General features: G+C 37.0%; 2 protein-coding genes and 1 non-coding gene across 4 annotated transcripts; 2 read left to right on the top strand and 1 right to left on the bottom strand.

The window, feature by feature from the left end:
* Positions 1–5,324: 5,324 nt before the first annotated feature.
* Positions 5,325–5,431, bottom strand: LOC112535131. The gene has a single exon (XR_003079323.1). It is a non-coding gene; the product is annotated as a small nucleolar RNA R71 (small nucleolar RNA).
* A 57-nt stretch (positions 5,432–5,488) lies between these two features.
* Positions 5,489–6,502, top strand: LOC125370274. The gene has a single exon (XM_048375275.1). It carries the CDS (start codon positions 5,489–5,491, stop codon positions 6,500–6,502), a length of 1,014 nt encoding a protein of 337 aa, XP_048231232.1.
* Positions 6,503–17,412: 10,910 nt separating this feature from the next.
* Positions 17,413–21,213, top strand: LOC8270581 (beta-glucosidase 17). 2 transcript variants are annotated; one of them, XM_002520591.4, is made up of 13 exons: positions 17,416–17,962; positions 18,089–18,158; positions 18,286–18,344; positions 18,417–18,492; positions 18,581–18,658; positions 18,729–18,816; positions 18,901–19,153; positions 19,255–19,370; positions 19,466–19,683; positions 19,773–19,804; positions 19,919–20,021; positions 20,101–20,203; positions 20,840–21,213. In XM_002520591.4, the coding sequence occupies exons 1-13, from the start codon at positions 17,807–17,809 to the stop codon at positions 21,045–21,047; spliced, it is 1,560 nt and encodes a 519-aa protein (XP_002520637.1). In that variant the 5' UTR covers positions 17,416–17,806; the 3' UTR covers positions 21,048–21,213. The 2 variants fall into 2 exon arrangements, with proteins under 2 accessions (XP_015575609.1, XP_002520637.1); XM_015720123.3 differs by lacking the exon at positions 18,286–18,344 and having other exon boundaries at positions 17,413–17,962; positions 18,406–18,492.
* The last annotated feature ends 1,765 nt before the right edge of the window (positions 21,214–22,978 follow it).

Genomic DNA, 22,978 nt, shown 5'->3' with positions numbered 1-22,978 from the left:
AAGTCAACTAATTAGATATAGAAAGTAACTCCCTTATTTTTATATAGCATTGAAATTCTATTTTAAATCATCCCAATTCAATTACTCAAAATAAAGCTAAATTAAATTAAATAAAAACTTGTTTATTAATTATTACCAATATTATTATTATTAATAGAAAACTCCGGGTTTTAAACCATTTCCTCCCATTTTCGCCATCTGCTATCTCCTTCCAACCGCCACAAAATTTTTCTTTCCTTTTCTCTCGCCGATGGCATCTTCCTCTTCTCCTTTCCTTACCGTTTAATGTCGAGCTTGAAGAAGGAAAGCTCCTTCCTTACAGCCGCTACTGAAACAGCAACCTACCGTCCTCTCCTTTCAAATCCAATGATGAAATCATGCTCCCCACCATCGATAACCCAAGGTCAGCTCCTCCCCATCCCCGTTCCTCAGAAGGCAACCTTAGGAGAGCCTTAACGAAGCAGCTTCCTTCTCACTGAGATCTAGCAGTTTCCCGCAAAGGCAAGGTTGTGATTTTAGTGTTTTTAGCTTCAACGTGTCTCAAGCTTCACGTAGGCGCTTCCAGATTCGTATTCTGACACTATTGGCAGTACCGCCTTCTGGATCCCTATGTTCCGGATGAGCAAAAATTTCAGATTTCGGCTCAATATAATTTTACTTGGACCTTAAAAATTATTTTAGAATCTTAGAAAATATTTGGTGCATTAGTTGTTGGTCGTAAATTATTAATTAAATTATTTAATAGATTACTTATAGAATAATTAATATTTTATTTTATAAATTGAGGCTATGATTAATTAAATTAAAATGCGAGAAGATCGTGAAATAATATTATTTTTTCGGACTGTTAATTATGCATTATGCTCTAGGTTGTGTTGCGAGTCGAAACAATAATGAAGTTTTGGTGGTCGCATTCCTGTTAAATAATTATGGAATATTTGAAGTATTTTTAGCAAGTTTTGGACCCATTATACATGGGGTAAATGTCCATATTTTAGAAAAATTCTGTCAAATTTTTGGTAGAATTTTCGAGTCAAGATCGATCAAAATTTCTTAGGCAGTCTAATCTAGGAGTCTAGGCATAGGAAAAATTATGAACATCTTATTAATTTAATTATTTTCATGAATAGATAATTTGTCAGTCCACCCAGCTCCACTCGAGGTATAGGAGCAAATAGCGAAACTCGGCAGAATTGTGGGCTAGAATCATATATTCTATCACTTCTGTCATATCTGCATTAAATGAAATTCTTAAATAAATAATTATTATGTTGTTTTGGTGGTATAAGTACTAATGTGCGTAAAATACACACATCTAAATAGGGTTTTTAAGATCGATTTTATGGATATTTGGATGTGAATCGGTACCAACACTCACCCTATGCATATGTTTGTGTGCATTAGGTCTAAAAGAAGTCAAAGAATGAAAAAGGAAAGAATTGGAGCATAATTAGACGTCAAAGCTGCCGAAACGAGCTAAGTACGAGTATGAGGAAATTGAACAGGGCCGTGTTGGTCTCAACACTAGCCGTGTTCTTAGCACGGTCACAAACACAAGCCGTGTTACCAACACGGGACCCAACACGGCCGTGTTGGTCATCAAAGAAGAAGCGGATCTTATGGAGCACGGCCACAGAGAGTAACACGGCCAGGAACACCAGCTCGTGTCCTTAACATGGCCAGGGACACGGCCGTGTTTGAGGCGACAGGGGGTATTAATTAAAAGAACGAAGAGAGGAAAAGAGGAAGGCAGCTAGGGTTAGAACATCCAAAACTCATCTTTTTCCCTGTCTAAGGGTTTTCTGAGTTGAAACTAAGAGAAAAGGAGACTTGGATCAAGGTTTCACTTGGATTCTCTTCGAAGATCAAAGATTGGCGAGGATTGTCGATTAGTTTCAATCCGAGTAAGAGGAACAAGAATCGATCCAAAATTGGGCATGTCACGACCCTACCCGTGGGCCCGTGACCAGCACTAGGGAATGGGTAGGCTTAAGGCCACCGAAACCCGTAGTAAGCCTGACACTCACTGATTTAAACAAATCTCATCTCAAATTAATATTATTAAAGCCACAATTTATCTTAAATGCTACACTTTACATAATTTAATCGAGTGCCCGGAAGAACTAGGCGAGACCCGAAACTCGGAAAATTTACAACCGATACATCTACTATTACTACTGCGGAGAATCTAAGATTTTACAAATTAACATACCAAATCGAATACACCACCCGATAATGAAGGAGTCGGGTTACTGAATAAGAGTCGCGAGAGGACTAACAGTCACGAATCTGAAAAACAGTAAATGGAGACTGTCAGTCTCGAGAGTGAGTTAAAATCAAATAATCTAGAGACTATTGCTTCTTCCTCGGAAAACATAGATTATTCAAATCGATATCAAACCATACTATAATCATACCCTACTATTTCCTTCACATAAAATATTAATCATTCAAATCAAAATGTCAACCATGCATGTAAATACAATCCATATTATAATCATACCATAATAAATTAATAAATAAATAAATAAAAATATATTTTTACTTTTACGGGACGAGTGGCTCAGTAGAACCCTAAACCCCAAAATCTAGTAGCCATTCGGCTCTCTTAATCTAATAAGATCAAGGCCCGAGAGCAATGCTCACCGTGGACCTTACCTCCACCGGTCACTTAAGTATCCAAATAAGAAATCTAGTAGCCATTCGGCTCTCTTAATCCAATAAGACTGGCACCCCGAGAGCAATGCTCGACTAGGGACCTTACCTCCGGCAATCAACTGAACTCAGCCCAGAGAGCAATGCTCGATCAGGGCAAACAAATCCATAATAACCTTATATCCATAATCATTACCGGTGCGCACGCGGTCCTGATGTAACCCATCAGGCGACATGTTCTACAAGCCACATTTCCCAATTCGCAATCATCACATATAATAAATATCATTATTTGATGAACTCAACCAACACATATCGAAATAAAGATTAAAGATCTAAGGTAAAACAACGTGCAATTTGTGAGGGGAAAAATAATAACGTTTATCTTATTATAACATACTAATAATAATATTTATATTATTTCAAATATTAATAATAAAGTGAAATCATTTATTTTGCGATACTAATAATCATATTAAGCACAAATTCTAAATAGCATATTAAAATCAGACTAGCAATAGCGCAAAGATTAAATGACTTTAACTCATGTAGTTTGGCGACCTCCTAGCTCGCTCCTGCCTCGGTAGAGGAGCGAGCCGAACGAACCGACAATCTAGTCACGGAAAACAATTTATCAAAACGATGAAACAATTACAATAGATCCTAGGTCTAGATTCCTAGGACTATCTAAGAATCTCGACTCGAACTACCGAAATTCAGAACCTCCCCTACAACACGAACATTACCCCCCGTAAAAAATGGGTCCAGGACTGCCGGAAAAACACTCCAAATATCCAACAATTAAAACAACGGAGTCGGGTCCCCAAACTTCACTATTTCCGACCTCATACAAAGACAAAAATACGACTATGGCAGGCCAACTGACAGACAAATATTTTTGACTCACAAAATCATCAAATACTCAATATAACCCAATAGACACAATTAAACCAAGAATTCCAAAATTCTTTTATAAACATCCTTTACAATTCTACCATAATTTTCCAATATATAATTTTACTTATATAAATATGCATTTGGAAAAAAAAAATTTGAATAACCAAAATATAATCATTCCAATTAAACCGAATAAAAATAAAGCTAAAATTAACTTAAATAAAAACTTATTATTAAATATATAAAAAAATTCAGGGTGTTACAGGGCACGAGGAATTGGAGCTGTTCACTCTCATCCAAGGGTGTATTTGGGTTCCTCTACCTTTACTCATTTTTTGTAATTGAATTCTTATTGGTTGTGATTATGAACATGATTAGCTAAGCTTATTAACCCATTGGGGTTCTTTATCTAGGGATTTTTATACTTCAATTTTGAATTGAATGTATTGATTGTCAATATTGGTTTGCAATGGAAGTATTTATTGATTTGTTCTTCATATCTTGTTGAATGATTTTTGAAATTTGAATGATCTTGAGAAAGACGTTTAGGTTTGGATTGTCCTTTGCAACCTAGAATTGAATTCACCTAGAGATAGGGTTTTCGTTCTACCGGATTGAGAATTAACAACTCTCAATAGTGTTAAATGGTACATAATGCTAATTTGGTTAATTAGAGTTAGGAAGAGATTTCAACCTAATTAATCTAAGTTAAGATGTTAGTGTCCTTGAGAAAGGCATTAATTGTGTAGAGACTTTCCCACAGAAATTGGATTCAATCAATCAATTCCACCCTTAGTTTCCATTTCTTAGAGACAAGAATTCCCAAAGGGTTATTCTTTTACTTGAATTAATTATTCCCTAGTATACGTAGTTCGACAACAATTAGAGTAGCTATTATTTAATTTAGAAATTATTCATCAACACCATTTATGTTCTGTGATTAGATAACAGAGAAGATTGAGTAGATTTAGGTTCACACGTTCTTTGGGGAATACGACACTTGGTACTCGCCGTTAGCTATACTCCACTGATAGGTACACTGCCTTAGGTCATAGTCTTGCTTGACTTAGCACACATCAAGTTTTTGGCGCCGTTGCCGGGGAACGGTTTCTGTGAACTAAGTTGAAATTTTAATATTTGTTAGTCTAGTCATTTCTCTTTTTGTTCATAATTTATTTTCTGTGTATAGTTTTGTTCTTATCCCGTTTGTTGGTGTTGTTGTTCTTTATTGTGCTCAGGTAGTTTATGACCAGGAGCTCTAATCCTAATCTTACAGAGCCTTTATTTGAACCCGAGCGCTCTCTTAGATTGCTAAGGAGGCGTATGCAGGCAGTAGAGGAGGAGATTGAAGCAGAGATTCCTATTCGTGAAACTAGTGAGATGGAGAACCACAATGCAAATGGAGGTAATGATGAAAGGACCATGTACGAGTTTGCTAGGCCCTCTCTAGCAGGGACGCAACCGATAGTGAGGCCTCCGTGGTGACCAATAATTTTGAAATAAAGCCGAATGTAATCCGGATGATCCGAATACTTGCAATTTGGAGGATTGGCGAGCGAAGATCCGAACGAGCATATCGCCAACTTTTGGAAATATGTGATACCTTTAAGATTAATGGAACAACCGATGATGCCATACGGTTGAGGTTTCCTTTTCCTTGAGGGATAGAGCGAAAAGATGGCTGCAGTCCTTGCCACCGAAAACGATCACTACCTGGACTTCTTTGGCTGAAAAGTTTTTGAATAAGTATTTTCCTCCTGCTAAGACTGCTCAAATGCGAAATAACATATCTTCTTTTGTGCATGGTGAAGGAGAATCGATGTACGAAGCCTGGGAGCGCTTCAAGGACTTGTTAAAGTGTTGCCCACACCATGGACTTCCTCTCTAGATGCAAGTGCAGACATTCTATAGTGGCATGAATACAGCCACTAGACAAATGGTAGATGCAGCTGCAGGGGGAGCTATTAATAGTAAAACACCTGAGCAAGCCCAGGATTTGATAGAAGAGATGGCCACCAACATTTATCAGTGGCAAATTCCACGGGCTAGAGGTCCAAGGCCCGTTGTATATCGGGCTGAGGCAGATCCTACAGCAGCCTTGGCAGCACAAGTAGAGCTACTTTCCAAAAAGATAGAACAACTTCAGATGCCGGTCCAAGCAGTTCAGCCCGGATGTGAATTCTGTGGTGGACCGCATTACAGTGCCAATTGTAATGCGGGAGGTATGTTTGCATCTTCTATGCCTACTAATGTTTCTAACGTTGAGCATGTTGATTATGTAGGTAGGCAGCAGAATGATCCCTACAGCAATACATGCAACCCAGGGTGGAGGAATCATCCTAATTTTGGATGGAGGAACTCCAATAACCAAGGTCCACCAGGATACCAGAGGTTGCATCAGCAGCAACCTATGCAATCTATTCCCCATCAACCAGGAGGTAGTCAAGAGAAGAAACCTAACTTGGAAGAGTTGATGATGAAGTTCATTGCAACTTCAGAGAACAGATTTCAGCAAACGGACACTGCCGTTCGGAATCAACAAGCTTCAATTCGGAACTTAGAAACTCAAATTGGGCAGTTGTCTAGGATGATGGCTGAGAGGCAACCAGGCACGCTTCCAAGTAACACAGAGTCTAATCCAAGGGAGCATGCCAAAGCAATTACTTTGAGATCAGGTAAGGAACTTACTAGCTCATTTAAGCCTTTCGCTAATAAGGATTCTAATGTGCAGGTGGATGAGTCGGAAAAGAAAGACAAGCCTGAAGAGAAAGAAAAGGGAGCAGTTGAAGAGAAGGAGGATTCGAAGAAGATTCCCTTGAGGCCATACCAACCTCCCATTCCATATCCTGCAAAACTCAGGCAGGATAAAGTTGATCAGCAATTTGGTAAATTTTTAGATCTTTTTAAACAATTGCGGATTAACTTGCCGTTTGTTGAAGCTATTTCGTAGATGCCAAAGTATGCTAAGTTTTTAAAAGAAATCCTAAGCAACAAGAGGAAGTTAGAGGATTTGGGATTGGTGACCTTGAATGCAGAATGCTCAGCAGTGTTTCAGAGCAAGATTCCAATCAAACGACGCGACCTAGGGAGTTTTACTATACCTTGTTTGATTGGAGATAAATTGAAATTGCTAGCATTAGCTGATTTGGGAGCTAGCATCAATTTGATGCCTAGTTCATTATTTGAGGAGTTAGGACTAAGCGCTTCTAAGCTAACTCCTACCAGGATGAGTATACAACTAGCAGATAGAACTGTTAAGTACCCGAAAGGGATTATAGAAGATGTGCTAGTTAAAGTTAACAAATTTATATTTCCTGTGGATTTTGTTGTCATGGATATGAATGGTGAGAGTGATGTCCCATTGATCCTAGGTAGACCATTTTTAGCTACATCTAAAGTTTTGATAGATGTTAGTAGCGGAAAGCTGGAACTTAGGGTAGATGATGAGAGCATTACATTTGATTTGACTAAATCCTTGAGATACCCATATGAGCATGATGGTACTGTCTGTTCGATTGATTTTATCAATGATATTGTGGAATCTCAATTGCAGGAAATAATGATTAATGATCCTTTGCAAGTGGCAATGCAAGAAAATGAGGACAATTTATCCAATGAACAAGTGTTGGAGCAGCTAGAGCACTTATTAGTTGCTGATGTTGATGATGAAAAGACTGATGGTTTTGTTGATCTTGACAGGTCAGGAGTAAAGAAGCTGAAGCCTTCTTTGGAGGAGCCGCCCGTTCTTGAATTGAAAGAGTTGCCAGCGCACTTAATATATGCCTACCTAGATGAAGCAAAGCACTTACCGGTTATTATTTCCGCTCATCTCACACCTGAGGAGAGGGAGATGGTGCTGTGTATTTTGAGAAGGTATGCAAAGGCATTTGCGTATAAGACGGCTGACATACCAGGAATAAACCCGAGTTACTGCCTTCATAAGATTTTGATGGAGGATGAGTTCAAACCGGTGGTGCAGCCACAAAGGCGGTTGAACCCTCATATGAAAGAGGTGGTTAAAAAAGAGGTAATTAAACTTCTTGATGCGGGTTTAATTTACCCTATTTCTGACAGTGCTTGGGTGAGTCCTGTGCAGGTGGTTCCTAAGAAAGGGGGCATGACGGTGGTGAAAAATGAAAAGGAGGAGCTGATCCCTACACGAACGGTAATGGGCTTTCGGGTTTGGATAGACTACCGACGCTTGAATGACGCAACCTGAAAGGACCACTTTCCCCTTCCTTTTATCGATCAAATGCTTGAGAGGCTTTCAGGCCATAAGTATTACTGTTTCCTTGACGGTTTTTCTGGTTATTTTCATATTCCCATAGCACCAGAAGACCAAGAGAAGATGACATTCACTTGTCCTTATGGCACATTTGCCTATAGGAGGATGCCGTTTGGCTTGTGTAATGCACCTGTGACCTTTCAGCGGTGTATGATGGCCATTTTCCATGGCATGATAGAGGAGTCGATGGAGGTCTTCATGGATGACTTCTCTGTATTCGGTAACTCTTTTTCCCATTGTTTGAAAAATTTAGAAAGGATGTTAGCTAGGTGTATTGAAGCTAACCTGGTGTTGAATTGGGAAAAATGTCATTTTATGGTCCAAGAGGGTATAGTCTTAGGACATAAAGTGTCACATGCAGGGTTGGAAGTAGATAGAGCTAAAGTGGAAGTTATAAGTAAACTACCCCCCCTACTTCGGTTAGGGCTATTAGAAGTTTCTTAGGGCATGCAGGGTTTTATAGAAGGTTCATTAAGGACTTTTCTAAGATCGCTAGGCCTTTAACACAATTGCTAGTAAAAGATATACCTTTTGAATTTGATGATGATTGTTTAAGAGCTTTTGATTAATTAAAGGAAAAACTAACCACGGCTCCCATCATGGTTTCTCCTGATTGGGAGCTGCCCTTTAAGCTTATGTGCGATGCTAGTGATTTTGCAGTTGGAGCTGTTTTAGGCCAGCACAAGGAGAAGAAATTCCAACCTATTTACTACGCTAGCAAGACACTTACGGACGCCCAAGAACACTATACAACCACAGAGAAGGAGCTCCTAGCTGTCATGTTCGCTTTTGACAAATTCCGTTCCTACCTTGTGGTGTCAAAGACAATTGTTTACACGGATCATTCTGCTTTAAGGTATTTATTTTCAAAGCATGATTCTAAGCCAAGATTGATTCGTTGGGTTCTTCTATTATAGGAATTTGACTTGGAAATTAAGGACAAACGAGGAGCTGAAAATCTTGCAGCAGACCATCTTTCTCGATTAGAGAACCCGCACTTGGAGGAGCTTAATGAGCAAGAGATCGATGACTTCTTTCCGGATGAGCACTTATGCTCAATGCAGGTGGCAAATGATATTCCTTGGTTTTCTGATTATGCAAATTATTTGGTCAAGGGTACTCCCAAAGGGTATGACAGCCAAAGAAAGAAGAAATTCTTTCACGACTTGAAGTATTACATTTGAGACGACCCCTTCTTGTTTAGAATTTGTGCGGATCAAATTATCGGAGGTGTGTATATGGGGAGGAGATCATTCAAATTCTCAAGCATTGTCATGAGGGACCGGCCAGGACACCAAGCCACAAATCATACTAGCCGGAAGGTTATGGATGCCGGTTTTTATTGGCCGACTATCTTCCAGGATGCACGAGCTTATGTCCAGGTTTGTGATGCATGCCAACGGTCAGGTAATATTTCTGCCCGAGATGAAATGCCCCAACATAGTATACAAGTGTTGGAAATTTTTGATGTTTGGGGCATTGATTTTATGGGTCCTTTTCCTTCTTCGTATGGATGTAAGTATATAATGGTGGCTGTTGAATATTTTTCTAAATGGCCTGAGGCACAAGCTTTGCCTGCTAATGATGCTAGGGTAGTTGTGAGGTTCCTTAAGAGATTATTCTCTAGGTTTGGAACACCTCGAGCATTAATTAGTGATAGGGGAACCCATTTCTGTAATTCTCAACTTGAGAAAGTGCTGAAAAGATATGGAGTATCTCAGCGATTCTTCACACCTTATCACCCACAAACGAGTGGGCAAGTAGAGGTTACTAATAGGGGACTCAAGCGTATTTTAGAGAAGACTGTAGGAGCCAGCAGGAAAGATTGGACTACAAAGCTAGATGATGCTTTATGGGCATTTAGAATCACTTTATAGGACTTCTATAGGGTTCACTCCCTTTAGGCTTGTGTATGGAAAAGGTTGTCATTTACCTGTGGAGCTAGAACATAAAGCATTATGGGCACTTAAATCATGTAACTTTGATTTGGATAGCACAGGTAGACAAAGGCAGTGGCAGATAAATGAGCTAGAGGAGTGGCGTCAATAAGCCTATGAAAATTCAACAATCTACAAGGCGAAGACCAAACAATGGCATGACAAGCGATTGAAAAATTGGAAGGAATTTAACGTAGGAGATAGTGTGTTATTATTTAACTCTCGTCTCCGTTTATTTCCAGGAAAGCTGAAGAGTCGTTGGTCGGGGCCATTTACAGTAACACAAGTCTTCCTTTATGGTGCGGTTGAAGTGCATCATCCAGAAAAGGGAAATTTCAAGGTTAATGGGCAGAGGTTGAAGCATTACCTTGGAGGGTCACTGGATGTGGAGGAGCAGGTGAATTTGATGCTCCATTTCTGATTCAAAGAAAAGAATAAAGTCCAGCTTATGATTTTAAAGAAGCTTGTTTCTTTTAATTTCGTTTTAATTCTTTAGTTTTCGTTGTGAACTTAGTTTGATTAGATTTTACAGTTTGTTTTTGGTAAGTTTTATTTAGGTTGAGTGTATGAGTTGAGGACTTATTGGTTATGCAGGTGAGAAAGAGTGAGAAAGTGCTGGGAATCGCAACTTTTGCATTTTCTAGAGTTCAACACGGGCGTGTTCGAGACCGTGTTTGTTAACACGGTCCGTGTTCTAATTGAAGAAAATCAAATTAAGATGAACATGTTTACAGTAGGCAACACGGGAATTTATGCTCGACCGTGTCCACAACATGTTCCTGTGTCCAAGACCGTGTCCGAAACACGGGCGTGTTCTCAGAAGTGGTAAGTCAGCACGTTTTAATTCGCTTAACACGGCCCGATACCCAGACCGTGTTCATGAACACGGCCCCTGTTCGTGAACACGGGCGTGTTCCGTACAATGCCTATATATACCACTTCATTTCAAAATCTCCGAAAATTTTATTCTCCCCTTAGTTTTAGCAATTCTCTCCTCTCTTACTCTCTTATTTCTTATTTCTCATCTCGAAGGCTTTGGATATTACGTTTGTCAAGTAAGTATCCTCCAACTTCATTTTCCATTATTTTATTTTGATATTAGTTCAAATTTATGTTTTCTTTGTGTTCGAATTTGTGTTTCAATTTTTTTCTATTTTTTTTAATTTATTTCCTTATTTTATTATATGGTGGATGCATTTACATTCATGTTTGTGCTTGATTTTCTTTTATTTTCTGTAATGTAGTTTATATACTTAACTTGCTCATATTTTCCATTTTTATTTTCCACCATTATTTATGATTGTGATTAATTCCTTATTTTTCTCTTTATTATTATTGTCGGCCATTAGCATGTTGGTTTGCCTTGTGATAGATTATGGCGAAGTAAACTCCATATGGATGAATTGCAAATTTAATTGGTTAGCATTGCTTGGCAATGTTGTGGATTAAATTTTCTTTACAGGACATTGAGCAGTTTAATTTTATCGAGTTAAATCGTTTGGTTTGTTCATTTTATGCCGTCATGCTGCCAGAATTTTGTTGATCCTCAGTACTAAAAGTTTCCTTTTCAGGTACGATGTCCACCGACGAGGATTAGGAGTTTACAAGAGGAGGCGGACCGATGGTTCCTCTTCCTCGCGATCGTCAGGCGCTACACCGACTAGTTCATGCCAAATTAGACCACCGCAGCGCCATCGATTCCTACTTTTCCAAGGGTAGCCCACCTTTGAGCAGAGATATCAATCGATGAGGCACAAAGATTTGGGAAAGGGGCGTAGGATAGACTGGCCAGTACTAGAGACTGTCGGACTTGCAACTGCAGTCCACCGATATCTTGAGATGCCCCCATTTCAATATTTTTTTGACATTCTTGAACCAACATATAGGGAGTTGACTGTGGAGTTTGCCAGCACTTTCTTTTTGCAAAGCCAGTTGCGGGACTTCCAACAATCGGATGCGATCAGTTTCAGACTAGCAAAGCAAACTTTCACGATGAGTGTACAGCAGTTTGGGGTACACTTAGGCTTGTGGACTGAGGAGGATGCAGCTAGAGAGGTTTACAGTCGCTGTATACACACGCCTGGTGTGTCATATCCGCAAATGTGGGCCGAGATTTCTGATGACACTGAGGGATACAGTGCCAGCCAGTCCAAGGAGTCTAACTTGCTTGAGGGACTGCGGTACTTGCATGCATTACTGGCTAGGACCATCACTGGCAGAGGAGATAGCGGTGGTGTAGTTACCCAGCCGGACAGATCAGTGCCTTCTGCAACAACTCAAAGAAGGTATTTTTCTATTTTGGGACTTACATCACTCGACTGGCTAGGAGTTTAGGAGTTTTGGAGGAAGCAATACCACATTTGACAGAGCTGGGGGTGATGGAGACGTTGGGACTTCCCCAAATGGTTAGTATGGGGATGGTGACTTGTAGGCAGGGTCCGCTAGGACCAGAGTATAGACTGAGGAATGCTCTCTTGGCAGCACTCAGAGAGGAGCGACCTGCCTCACGAGCCCATGGTACACAGGATGTCCTACCTTCTTCTGATATTCCGGAGTCTTCCTCCAGACCGTCTACTTCAGCTCCTTCTGGGTCTTCTTCAGTTATTTTAGGAGTCTCCCCAATTGAGTTTAGAGAGCTGCAGCTTAGAGTGCAGAGGTTGGCAGAGGAGCAGCAGCAGCATTTCATTCGACAAGAGGCTTTTCAACAGGATCTTTTACAGCATCAGGCTGAGGTTCAGAGCTAGATGATGGCTCAGTTTGAGAGGCAGAGGGCTATGCTTCAGGCCCTGATTGAGCAGGGAGGTAGGTTAGAGGCCTCTATGGCCAATGACATGTTTGATGATATTTTTGCTATAGACTTTGCACCTACCTGTCCACAGAGCCGAGTTCCAGAGCAGAGCCATTTTGACATCCCTCTAGCGAATGATCCAGCTGGCCCTCCCTCTCCGACTGAGCACCCTTCAACACAACAGCCTAACGAGCCTTATATTGATGCTGCTCCTGCTGATCCACCAGCTCCTGCATGTGACACTACTTTTGATCCTCATAGAGCAGCCACTCCTCCACCACAGACCAGCCAACGCCTTGATATACCTGCTGATGCACCTCTTTTCCCTCCAGAGCCATAATCAGGGCAGTATTAGTTTCTTTTTCCTTTTTCATTTCATATATTTTGTACACTGAGGACAGTGTGTCCTTCAAGTGTGGGGTGGTGATATCAATATATACTTGCTTTCATGTTATATTATTTTGTATATGAAATTCAGATCCTTTTCTAGTGTATATATCGCATTTCATTTATTCCATCTCAGTTATTTGTTTATTCTTTGTGCAATTTCTTGTAAAATTTTGAAAATTTTTCACTTTGTTTCGATGCTCTTACTGTTGACTTGCTTTTGAAATCCTGTTTATGTCCATGTGATCGGGTAAAACCGATAGTGTTGAGTCTTGCGAAAGAATGTAAGATAATTAGTTTGAGTTTTGCACTAAGTTGCTTTGGTTTATTTAATTCTGTTTTGATGATTTTTGTTTGGAACCTACTCAAAAAGCACACTTGTGAGAAATTGAGCCTCAATTATAAGCATACACTTTATATGCTTGTATTTATTTCTTGTTGAGAGTGTCGATTCATCGCCTTTACCTTTAGAACTTGCTCTAGAATGCTTATGAGGGCCACAAGGAGAGTTTAATACTTTGGTATGATAGAGGCACTTAGGTTTTTCATTCTAGCCAAATAGCCTTCATTTGTTTATTGATTCTGTAGATAACCCCTTCTTTCACCATTTCTTGTATCATATTCCATTACCACTTAGTTTTATTCTGCTTTGGGTTATGATTTTGCACATGAGTTGTTTTATTAGGAATTTTTGTCTTGGGAATAGCTTTGGAATCTTGTAGCAGCTTACTTCAATCCAAAAAGAAATTCACTCTATTATGTGAATGTTCTTCCCTTATGAAAAAAAAAGAAAAAAAAAAGAAAGAAGAAAAATATAGAAATAGAAGAATAAGAGGGAAAGGTGATGAAAAGAAAGAAAGTAAGTGAGCTAAACATTTTGACTTTATTCTTATTTCCTACCTTGGACTACTGTTCATTGTTTATCCTTTATAATTTTTGTGGCTTGTGTGCATGTCATGTATTTCATTGCAGAACACCATAGGTTCAACTCTGACTAAATTTACCTACCCCTACCTAATCCCCATTACAACCCTTATAAAGACCTCTTGACATGGTTGTTGACTCTCCATAAGTGGTAGGAGTAGGATTTAAGAGCAAGCATATAGTAAGTAAGGCAGTAGTTGATGTATTGAGCGATTAAACACTACCCCTTTAAACACTTTGAGTGATTTAGAGTGAATCTGGTGAGGAGTTGGTTCTAAATAATTTTGTTGAGATAGTATTTTGTGAATCAATAGCATCTTGGTTGTGATACTTGAATTGATTGCTTCGTTTCTTTCTGTTTGACTTACACTTGTTAAGGATATGTGCAGGAGCTTTCTAGTTTGTCTGTCAGTTTAAATGTTGTCTCTTAGTGGTTTATTTTCCTTATTTTACTTTTGATTGCTTGAGGACAAGCAATGAGCTAAGTGTGGGGTTATTTGATGTGCGTAAAATACACACATCTAAATAGGGTTTTTAAGATCGATTTTACGGATATTTGGATGTGAATCGGTACCAACACTCACCCTATGCGTATGTTTGTGTGCATTAGGTCTAAAAGAAGTCAAAGAATGAAAAAGGAAAGAATTGGAGCATAATTGGACGTCAAAGCTGCCGAAACGAGCTAAGTACGAGCATGAGGAAACTGAACATGGCCGTGTTGGTCTCAACACTGGCCGTGTTCTTAGCACGGTCACAAACACAGGCCGTGTTACCAACACGGGACCCAACACGGCTGTGTTGGTCATCAAAGAAGAAGATCTTATGGAGCACGGCCACAGAGAGTAACACGGCCAGGAACACCAGCCCGTGTCCTTAACACGGCCAGGGACACGGCCGTGTTTGAGGCGATAGAGGGTATTAATTAAAAGAACGAAGAGAGGAAAAGAGGAAGGCAGCTAGGGTTAGAACATCCAAAACTCATCTTTTTCCCTGTCTAAGGGTTTTCTGAGTTGAAACTAAGAGAAAAGGAGACTTGGATCAAGGTTTCACTTGGATTCTCTTCGAAGATCAAAGATTGGCGAGGATTGTCGATTGGTTTCAATCCGAGTAAGAGGAACAAGAATCGATCCAAAATTGGGCACGAGGAATTGGAGTCATTTCACTCTCATCCAAGGGTGTATTCGGGTTCCTCTACCTTTACTCATTTTTTGTAATTGAATTCTTATTGGTTGTGATTATGAACATGATTAGCTAAGCTTATTAACCCATTGGGGTTCTTTATCTAGGGATTTTTGTACTTCAATTTTGAATTGAATGTATTGATTGTCAATATTGGTTTGCAATGGAAGTATTTATTGATTTGTTCTTCATATCTTGTTGAATGATTTTTGAAATTTGAATGATCTTGAGAAAGACGTTTAGGTTTGGATTTTCCTTTGCAACCTAGAATTGAATTCACCTAGAGATAGGGTTTTCGTTCTACCGGATTGAGAATTAACAACTCTCAATAGTGTTAAATGGTACATAATGCTAATTTGGGTAATTAGAGTTAGGAAGAGATTTCAACCTAATTAATCTAAGTTAAGATGTTAGTGTCCTTGAGAAAGGCATTAATTGTGTAGAGACTTTCCCACGGAAATTGGATTCAATCAATCAATTCCACCCTTAGTTTCCATTCCTTAGAGACAAGAATTCCCAAAGGGTTATTCTTTTACTTGAATTAATCATTCCCTAGTATACGTAGTTCGACAACAATTAGAGTAGCTATTATTTAATTTAGAAATTATTCATCAACACCATTTATGTTCTGTGATTAGATAACAGAGAAGATTGAGTAGATTTAGGTTCACACGTTCTTTGGGGAATACGACACTTGGTACTCGCCTTTAGCTATACTCCACTGATAGGTACACTGCCTTAGGTCATAGTCTTGCTTGACTTAGCACACATCAAGTACTATTAAATTTATTGTTATTTTTATTATTTTTATTACTATTAATATTATTAATATTGATGTTATTATTATTATTCTTATTATTATTACCATTTATGCCATTATATTTATTATCGTCTGAATTAATAGTATTATTAATATTATTGTTATTGTTACTGTTGTTTAAATATTATTAATTCTATAAAATTACATTACTTCATTGTACTGCTATTACTACTATGATTGTTGAGTATCATGTTGCATGTAATATTACTGATGTTAATGTTTTGTGGCTCGAGATAAGGCAACAGTAGAACATGCCACCTGATGGGTTACATCAGGATCGCGTGCGCACCGGTGAAAATCAAAATCAGGTAATAGAGGAATATTCGGTGGTGTGCCCTAGTCGAGTACAACTATCTAGGCCTATGTGAGTCTGATTTACTAGAGAAAGGTCCATGGTCGAGCGTTGCTCTCTGGGTGCTAGCTATATTGATATTTACATGACCAGACTGGACTTAAGAATCTTGGTCGAGCATTGCTCTCTCGGCACTAGTCTTTCTGGATTAAGAGAGCTAAATGACTACTAAAATTGGAGATTTAGGATTCTATTGAAGTACTCATCTTGTGTGTACTAAAATTGCATGTTCTTCTAAAATTACGATATGACACGCATTTGATATTTAGTTATGTTCTAAACTATTAAATATTATTTTATATTTACGGTAGCTTAATTCAAAGTATATGATTTTAACTCACTCTCAAGACCGGTAGTTTCAATTTTATTTTTCAGGTGACAACTAGGTTCTCCGTCGACTTTCTTTTAAAAGCCTGACTTTCTTTCTCCTTTGGGTTTATTGTAATTAAATTCTAATTTTTGTATTTCAAATTATTTGAAAATCTAGACTCTTCGCAGTAGAGGACTTAGAACTTTATATTTTAGCTTGGTCTGTTAAAAACTATGGTAAATTTATTAAGTAATCTTGCTGATGGATATAATTTATTTTATTGGGATTATGTGAATGAGTTGTTGGCCTATTCGTATATATATATATATATATCTGTGTGTGTGTGTTTACTTGAGTTCTTGATTAGTTAAGTTTGCTATGAGATTTAGTGGTCTTAAACTTACCCATTTCCTAGCACTAGTCAGAGACCCATGAATTGAGTTGTGACACAATTGTTCTTATAAAAATAAGTATTTCCATAAAAAAAAAAATTTAATTATCTATAAAAGGTCCAATAGATCGTAGGCTATGTAACAAGTTTGCTATAATGAAATTTTCCCTAGTACTAAGGTAAATGCTTGAACTTAAGAATTCTATCTCCTAAAAGCAATAATTTTTACTACTTGAGTTAACCATTAATGTTTATTTCCCTTTTAGGAAAAGCCAAAGTGGAATAGTAATATTAAAGTGACATTCTGATAAGAATTGTTAGGAGAATAGTCAAAGTGGCGGTATAAGAATTCAAATCATTATTTTCCACATGACTAATAGGAAATTGATATTGAATTTTATTAATATGATTTGACATTCTGTTTACAAAAAAATTTCAATTAGAATTTGGCAACTAACTAAGTTTTACTAAAATTTTGAGGGCTTCTCTTAAGCAAATGAATTGGCAGAAAGGAATACAAGTGAGTTCCAAATTCTAAATTTCCTGCTTCAAATGGCAGAGAATGTTAGGTGTTCTCTGACAAAATGAAATACACAATACTTTTTGTACTTTAGTGAATGTTGTCCCACAGGAAATGCTAAAAACCATCTTTTTTTTAATTTTATTCTTTTTGAACCACATCTACATCAATAAGTGATTAATTGAATAATCAAATGATAGATCATTGTCTGAACTGTCATAGATTTCTTTTATCCCTTATTTTTCCGGGGGATATAGAGATTTAGTTTTGCAGAGTGGCTCAGGTTCTCTTGGAGAGGGCAATATCATCTGCCAATTTCCAGGACAGAATTGCTAACCCAGACACTTTGTTATAGGCCAGAATGATAGTTCAACTGTGTCTCTTTCTCTGCCTCTTCAATCTTGCTTATTTCTGGGATCAAGTTGGAGGGCAGAAAGCATTTCAGTCCGCTACTGCACTAACCAGGAGTAGTTTTCCTGATGGCTTTATCTTTGGTGCAGGATCAAGTGCTTACCAGGTAGGTACTTACCAAATTTGTCGCAAATTTCTTTCTTCTCTTTTATTTTTACATCTCGAGCTTCACTGTCTGAGTGAGATAGTGATTTGAATAAGTGGGTCTTGGTTTTCATATCTGCATATAAAGTATGAAGGAGCAGCAGCTTTGGATGGCAGGGCACCAAGTATATGGGATACTTTCACTAGAGAACATCCAGGTCTCTCAATCTCTTACATTTGTCATTTTCTTGATAAAGAATTTTATTTAAGCTCTTTGTTTCTTTTTCTTTTGTGACCATTTTCCATGCATACAGTTTAAGTTTTGTTTATGTGGTCTCATGGCAGAAAAAATTAGAGACCACAGTAATGGGAATGTAGCTGAGGATTTTTACCATCTTTATGGGGTATGACTAAGTTCGATATTAAATTTTTTTTAATCTCTTACTAGTTTATAATATAATTCAGAATTGCTACAGAAGGACATTCCTCTCATGAAAGATATCGGTTTAGACTCCTATAGATTATCAATCTCATGGCCAAGAGTACTACCTGGTATAAAAGCAGCAGAGATCCTTTTGTGCATTTTTCTTTTTCCGATTGCATAGCATCAATAATCTACATGGAGTTTTTGTTCTTAAAGGGGGAAGAATTAGCAGGGGAGTGAACTGGGAAGGCGTCAAATTCTATAATTATCTGATTGACGAGCTCCTTTCAAATGGTAGAATTCTGATCTCCAGTCCTTTCCAATGTTCAGTTTCTCTTTCTCAACTTCTTCTATGATGGTGCAGGTATACAGCCCTTTGTAACCATATTCCACTGGGATGTTCCACAAGCTCTTGAAGATGAATACAACGGACTTTTAAGCCCAAATATTGTGTACGCGTGAAAAGCTTTTAAGATTATCTAATAGTATTCAATTCACCTTATAGATTAGCGTTTGTTTGTTCTTTTGTCAATTAGGAATGATTACTATGACTACGTCGACTTTTGTTTCAAAGAATTTGGAGATAGAGTGAAGCATTGGGTGACTGTCAATGAACCTAATTTAATGAGTATTTATGGATATGCATATGGTGTTAATGCACCTGGTCGATGTTCGGATTATATTGGAAATTGCACTCAAGGAGACTCTGCCACAGAGCCGTATATTGTCGTCCATCACCTGATTCTCTGTCATTCGACTGCCGTGAGATTGTACAGGGAAAAATATCAGGTTTCTATGCAGTCCTTTCGTTTCATTACTGAACTGATTTTCGTACGCATTTTGATTTAAGCAATGCCAATGTGTTCTATCAATTAAATTTGATGATGTAGGCTACTCAAGGAGGAATTATTGGGATTACAGTATTTACAGCATGGATAGTTCCCAAGTATCAGGATGCTGCTTGCAAGAAGGCCGCCTCTAGAGCCTGTGATTTTCTGTTCGGATGGTGAGTTTTGTTGATTTGGTCAAACCTTAATATCAGAATGATTGTTAGATGAGAGATGTTATCTTGTGATTGCGAGCAGTACTTGATTTGTGTAGGATTATGCATCCAATTACTTATGGTGACTACCCCGAAACCATGAAATATTTGGTGGGTAATAGACTACCAGGATTCACAGAAGCAGAAGCTGAATTGGTAAAAGGCTCATATGATTTCATTGGAATAAATTACTACACAGCAGTCTATGCAGATGATCTTACATCTTATAGTAGTGTGAATCTGAGTTATACAACTGATAGCCGCGTTAACGAAACAAGTAATTTCAATTTCTTAACTTCATGAGATTCAGTAGGAAATTTCAGTTTCTATCTTCTAAAATGTTCTGTTTTCTCTTTTGGTTCTCAGGTGAGAAAAATGGGATTCCTATTGGTCAACCAGTAATCTCTCTCTCTATGTTTCTCAATCAAATTTATCACAGGCTGCATCCTTGAAACAGAAAGAAATGAATTTGATTCTTCTGAGCAAATTTTGTTTTTTTGCTGGTTTTGTAGACTGATGTCAGCTGGCTATACATATACCCAGAGGGAATTGATGAACTTCTGCTGTACTTGAACAGAAAATACAACCATCCTGTCATTTACATCACTGAGAATGGTAAAATAAATAATAAATGTAAAGGGTGTAATTGACTTCCATGCATATTTATGTCAAACCCTTTTCTTTTTCTTCTCAGGAATGGGTGATAAGAGCTCATTGTCACTTGCTGATGCTCTCCAAGATAGGCTGAGGATAAAATTCCATCATCTTCATCTATCATATATCTTAAACGCCATCAAGTAAGTGCAATCACCACTGGACGATTATTTCATTCTATGCATATACGTTCTATTTTTCCTCACATAAAGCGGATTAAAGCATAGAAGTATTCAAAATTATGTTTGCATGAGCAAATGAGCACCATTTCTGCTGAATTTTTCATTTGCTAAGAAATTAGGAACTATTACATGATCCAACAGACAAAGGAAGCTATGAGACAGAGGATTGTGGACACTAATAGAATGAACTTATATTCCCACTAGAAGTTTAATATAACGGAGAAATTTTTAAGTAGAATTAATCTAATATTTTATTGATAAGCAAAACTAATTTTATATTGACATATTTAAGTTATCTGATATTGTTAAGCATCCATAACCAAGAACCAATTAGTACAAATGCAACAAATAATAGAAAATACCACGTCACTGCATAATCAGTTTTTTCTATAAATTATGTGTATACTAAATTTAGCTAAGAAATTTTCAATTTAAACAATTGTCTAGAAAGTTGCATTTTCTTTGCACGTAAATATGCTTGCTGCTGTGCCAAGACTGTCATATCAAATGCTTATGCAGATCTACTTTATCCAGCAGTTAGTCGAAAATATAGTTACAAGAAGCTGATATCTTTTTCCTTTTTTTTTTTTTTGGCAGGGAAGGTGTTAACGTCAGAGGATACTATATTTGGTCATTTTTAGATGACTTCGAATGGGATTTGGGTTATACTTTTCGATTTGGTATCACTTATATTGATTATACGAATGGTTTACAAAGATATCTCAAACGCTCTGCTTTGTGGTTCAAGAAATTCCTCCAAAATGAGAACAGAATTACTGAATCTTCTTTGTTGAACGTTGAGTGATTGAAACTCAGACCATCTGGCAATTGCCTAGAGATGGCAAATGGATAGATATGAGTGTGTTGATCGAATATAAGAAGGGGATTTTGACCAATCCATTTATTTGTATATGATCCATTTAAAATTTATATAGAAATCCAGACTTATATAATCCACATAAATTCTTACACACCCATTTATTTAATTACTGTTAGTTTAATTATTTTCAATAAAAAAATCGTTTTAAATAATATTAAAATATTATTACATATCTTTATTTTTATTATTATTACATGTTATAATATTTACTAATTGGTGAATTACTTTAATTTCATTACTATTATTATTATTATTATAAATAAATTTAATGAATATAATTCTTTTCTTTATTTTTCTTAGTCTTGTCTCTGTAATATTATTAGCATCATTTTTTCTTTGGTGAAATTCTTTTTCTAGTTTTTTAACGTATTATCAGTTTAGTGCTTTATCTTTTTTGTTATTATATTAAATTTATAAAAAAAGCATACAAAATCCAAAAAAAGAAAATAATACATAGAAAAGCTAGTCTTTTTTCGGAATTGATATGCCAGAAGGAGGGTTATAAAGATTTTGGAAAAATAATATTGTTGTTTGGCTAAGAGAAAAATTCTCTAATAATGGATTGGTCTTAAGCAACAAATAATAAAAAAATTATTAATGATGGCATGTTATAGTAGATGGTTTCCGGTACATATTCAAGTGTCTCTAGCGATACCACACCACAAGGCTTTTGAACTTAATCAAGAACACGCTAACTAATCATAGAGACTAGCATGCAGAAATGGAGTCACCGCCCAGGTAATTCTCCATAATACTTTTTCTAGTTGAGTGGCATATTATATTCCATAAGAAAGCTTTATCACATTCAGAGATGAATCCATAAGCCAATTTTTTTATTTATGTATTCATACTTTTAATTTTATTAGTTAATAGCACACTCCCTATAAATTCAACATAGTAATATTACGTACCAAATAATATAACATGTGAGACTCATATAATTCTGGTCCATTTTAAGCTTAGCCTAATTCTCCATTCACTTGATTAGCTTAATCAACTATTTAATTATATACAAAGAGGCCCATCTACTCTAGCCCAATTATAAATTATGCTTTAATTACGAAGTATTTATCTTAAATGAGCTACATTTTTCATGCCAAGGCATGTTTCAGTTTTTCTAGTTTAAGTGGGTTAGTTCATTAATTAAATATGATAAAATCCACTGAGTCTAAGTGGATTTTATAATTTAGACCCAATTCACCATGTTTCTAATAGGCTATATGTTACATACCAAAGTCCAATTAAAAACCCTAAGTCTAGATGTCTATTTTTTAGTTGTCAATCAAATAGCATATATTTGTTCTTCAAATTACAGAAACATAAAGCAAAATAAAGAAAAACGATAAAAACTGAGCTATTACAACTCTACTATAACTAATTAACTAAAAAAAATTGAAAATATGTTAAAATTGGTAAAAAAAAAAAGGCTAAAATCCTCAAAATCAGCAAAAACGGACGATTGTCAGACGAATAACCGATTGGTTATGTCACAGAGTCGATTGAGTCTACATATAACCGATCGGCTATTCATAGAGTTAATCGGTTCTAGGATTTTTCTAGACTGGATTTCACAACTATAGTGGTTCAACTCCCATATATCCGAGATACTTGCACAAAAATACACAAAAATGATTAATATGCTACAATACATAAAATAACAAATAAATAAATATATTTTTAGCGCAAAAAAATTCAAATTAATTAAAAGGTAAACTTGTGGTAAATGAAACTTCCTAAACATTGTGATTCCCTAAAATAATTAATATTATGCTAAACATACCAATCTAATATAACCTAGATACCATGCCAATATATGAATTATCATCAAACAAAAAAAAGTTTAACATCTCTATTCA

The sequence above is a fragment of the Ricinus communis genome, chromosome 6 (genome assembly GCF_019578655.1).
Source record: "Ricinus communis isolate WT05 ecotype wild-type chromosome 6, ASM1957865v1, whole genome shotgun sequence".
NCBI lineage: Eukaryota > Viridiplantae > Streptophyta > Magnoliopsida > Malpighiales > Euphorbiaceae > Ricinus > Ricinus communis.
The sequence above is the reverse complement of the archived record's forward strand: the minus strand, read 5'-3'. Positions and strand labels throughout refer to the sequence as shown.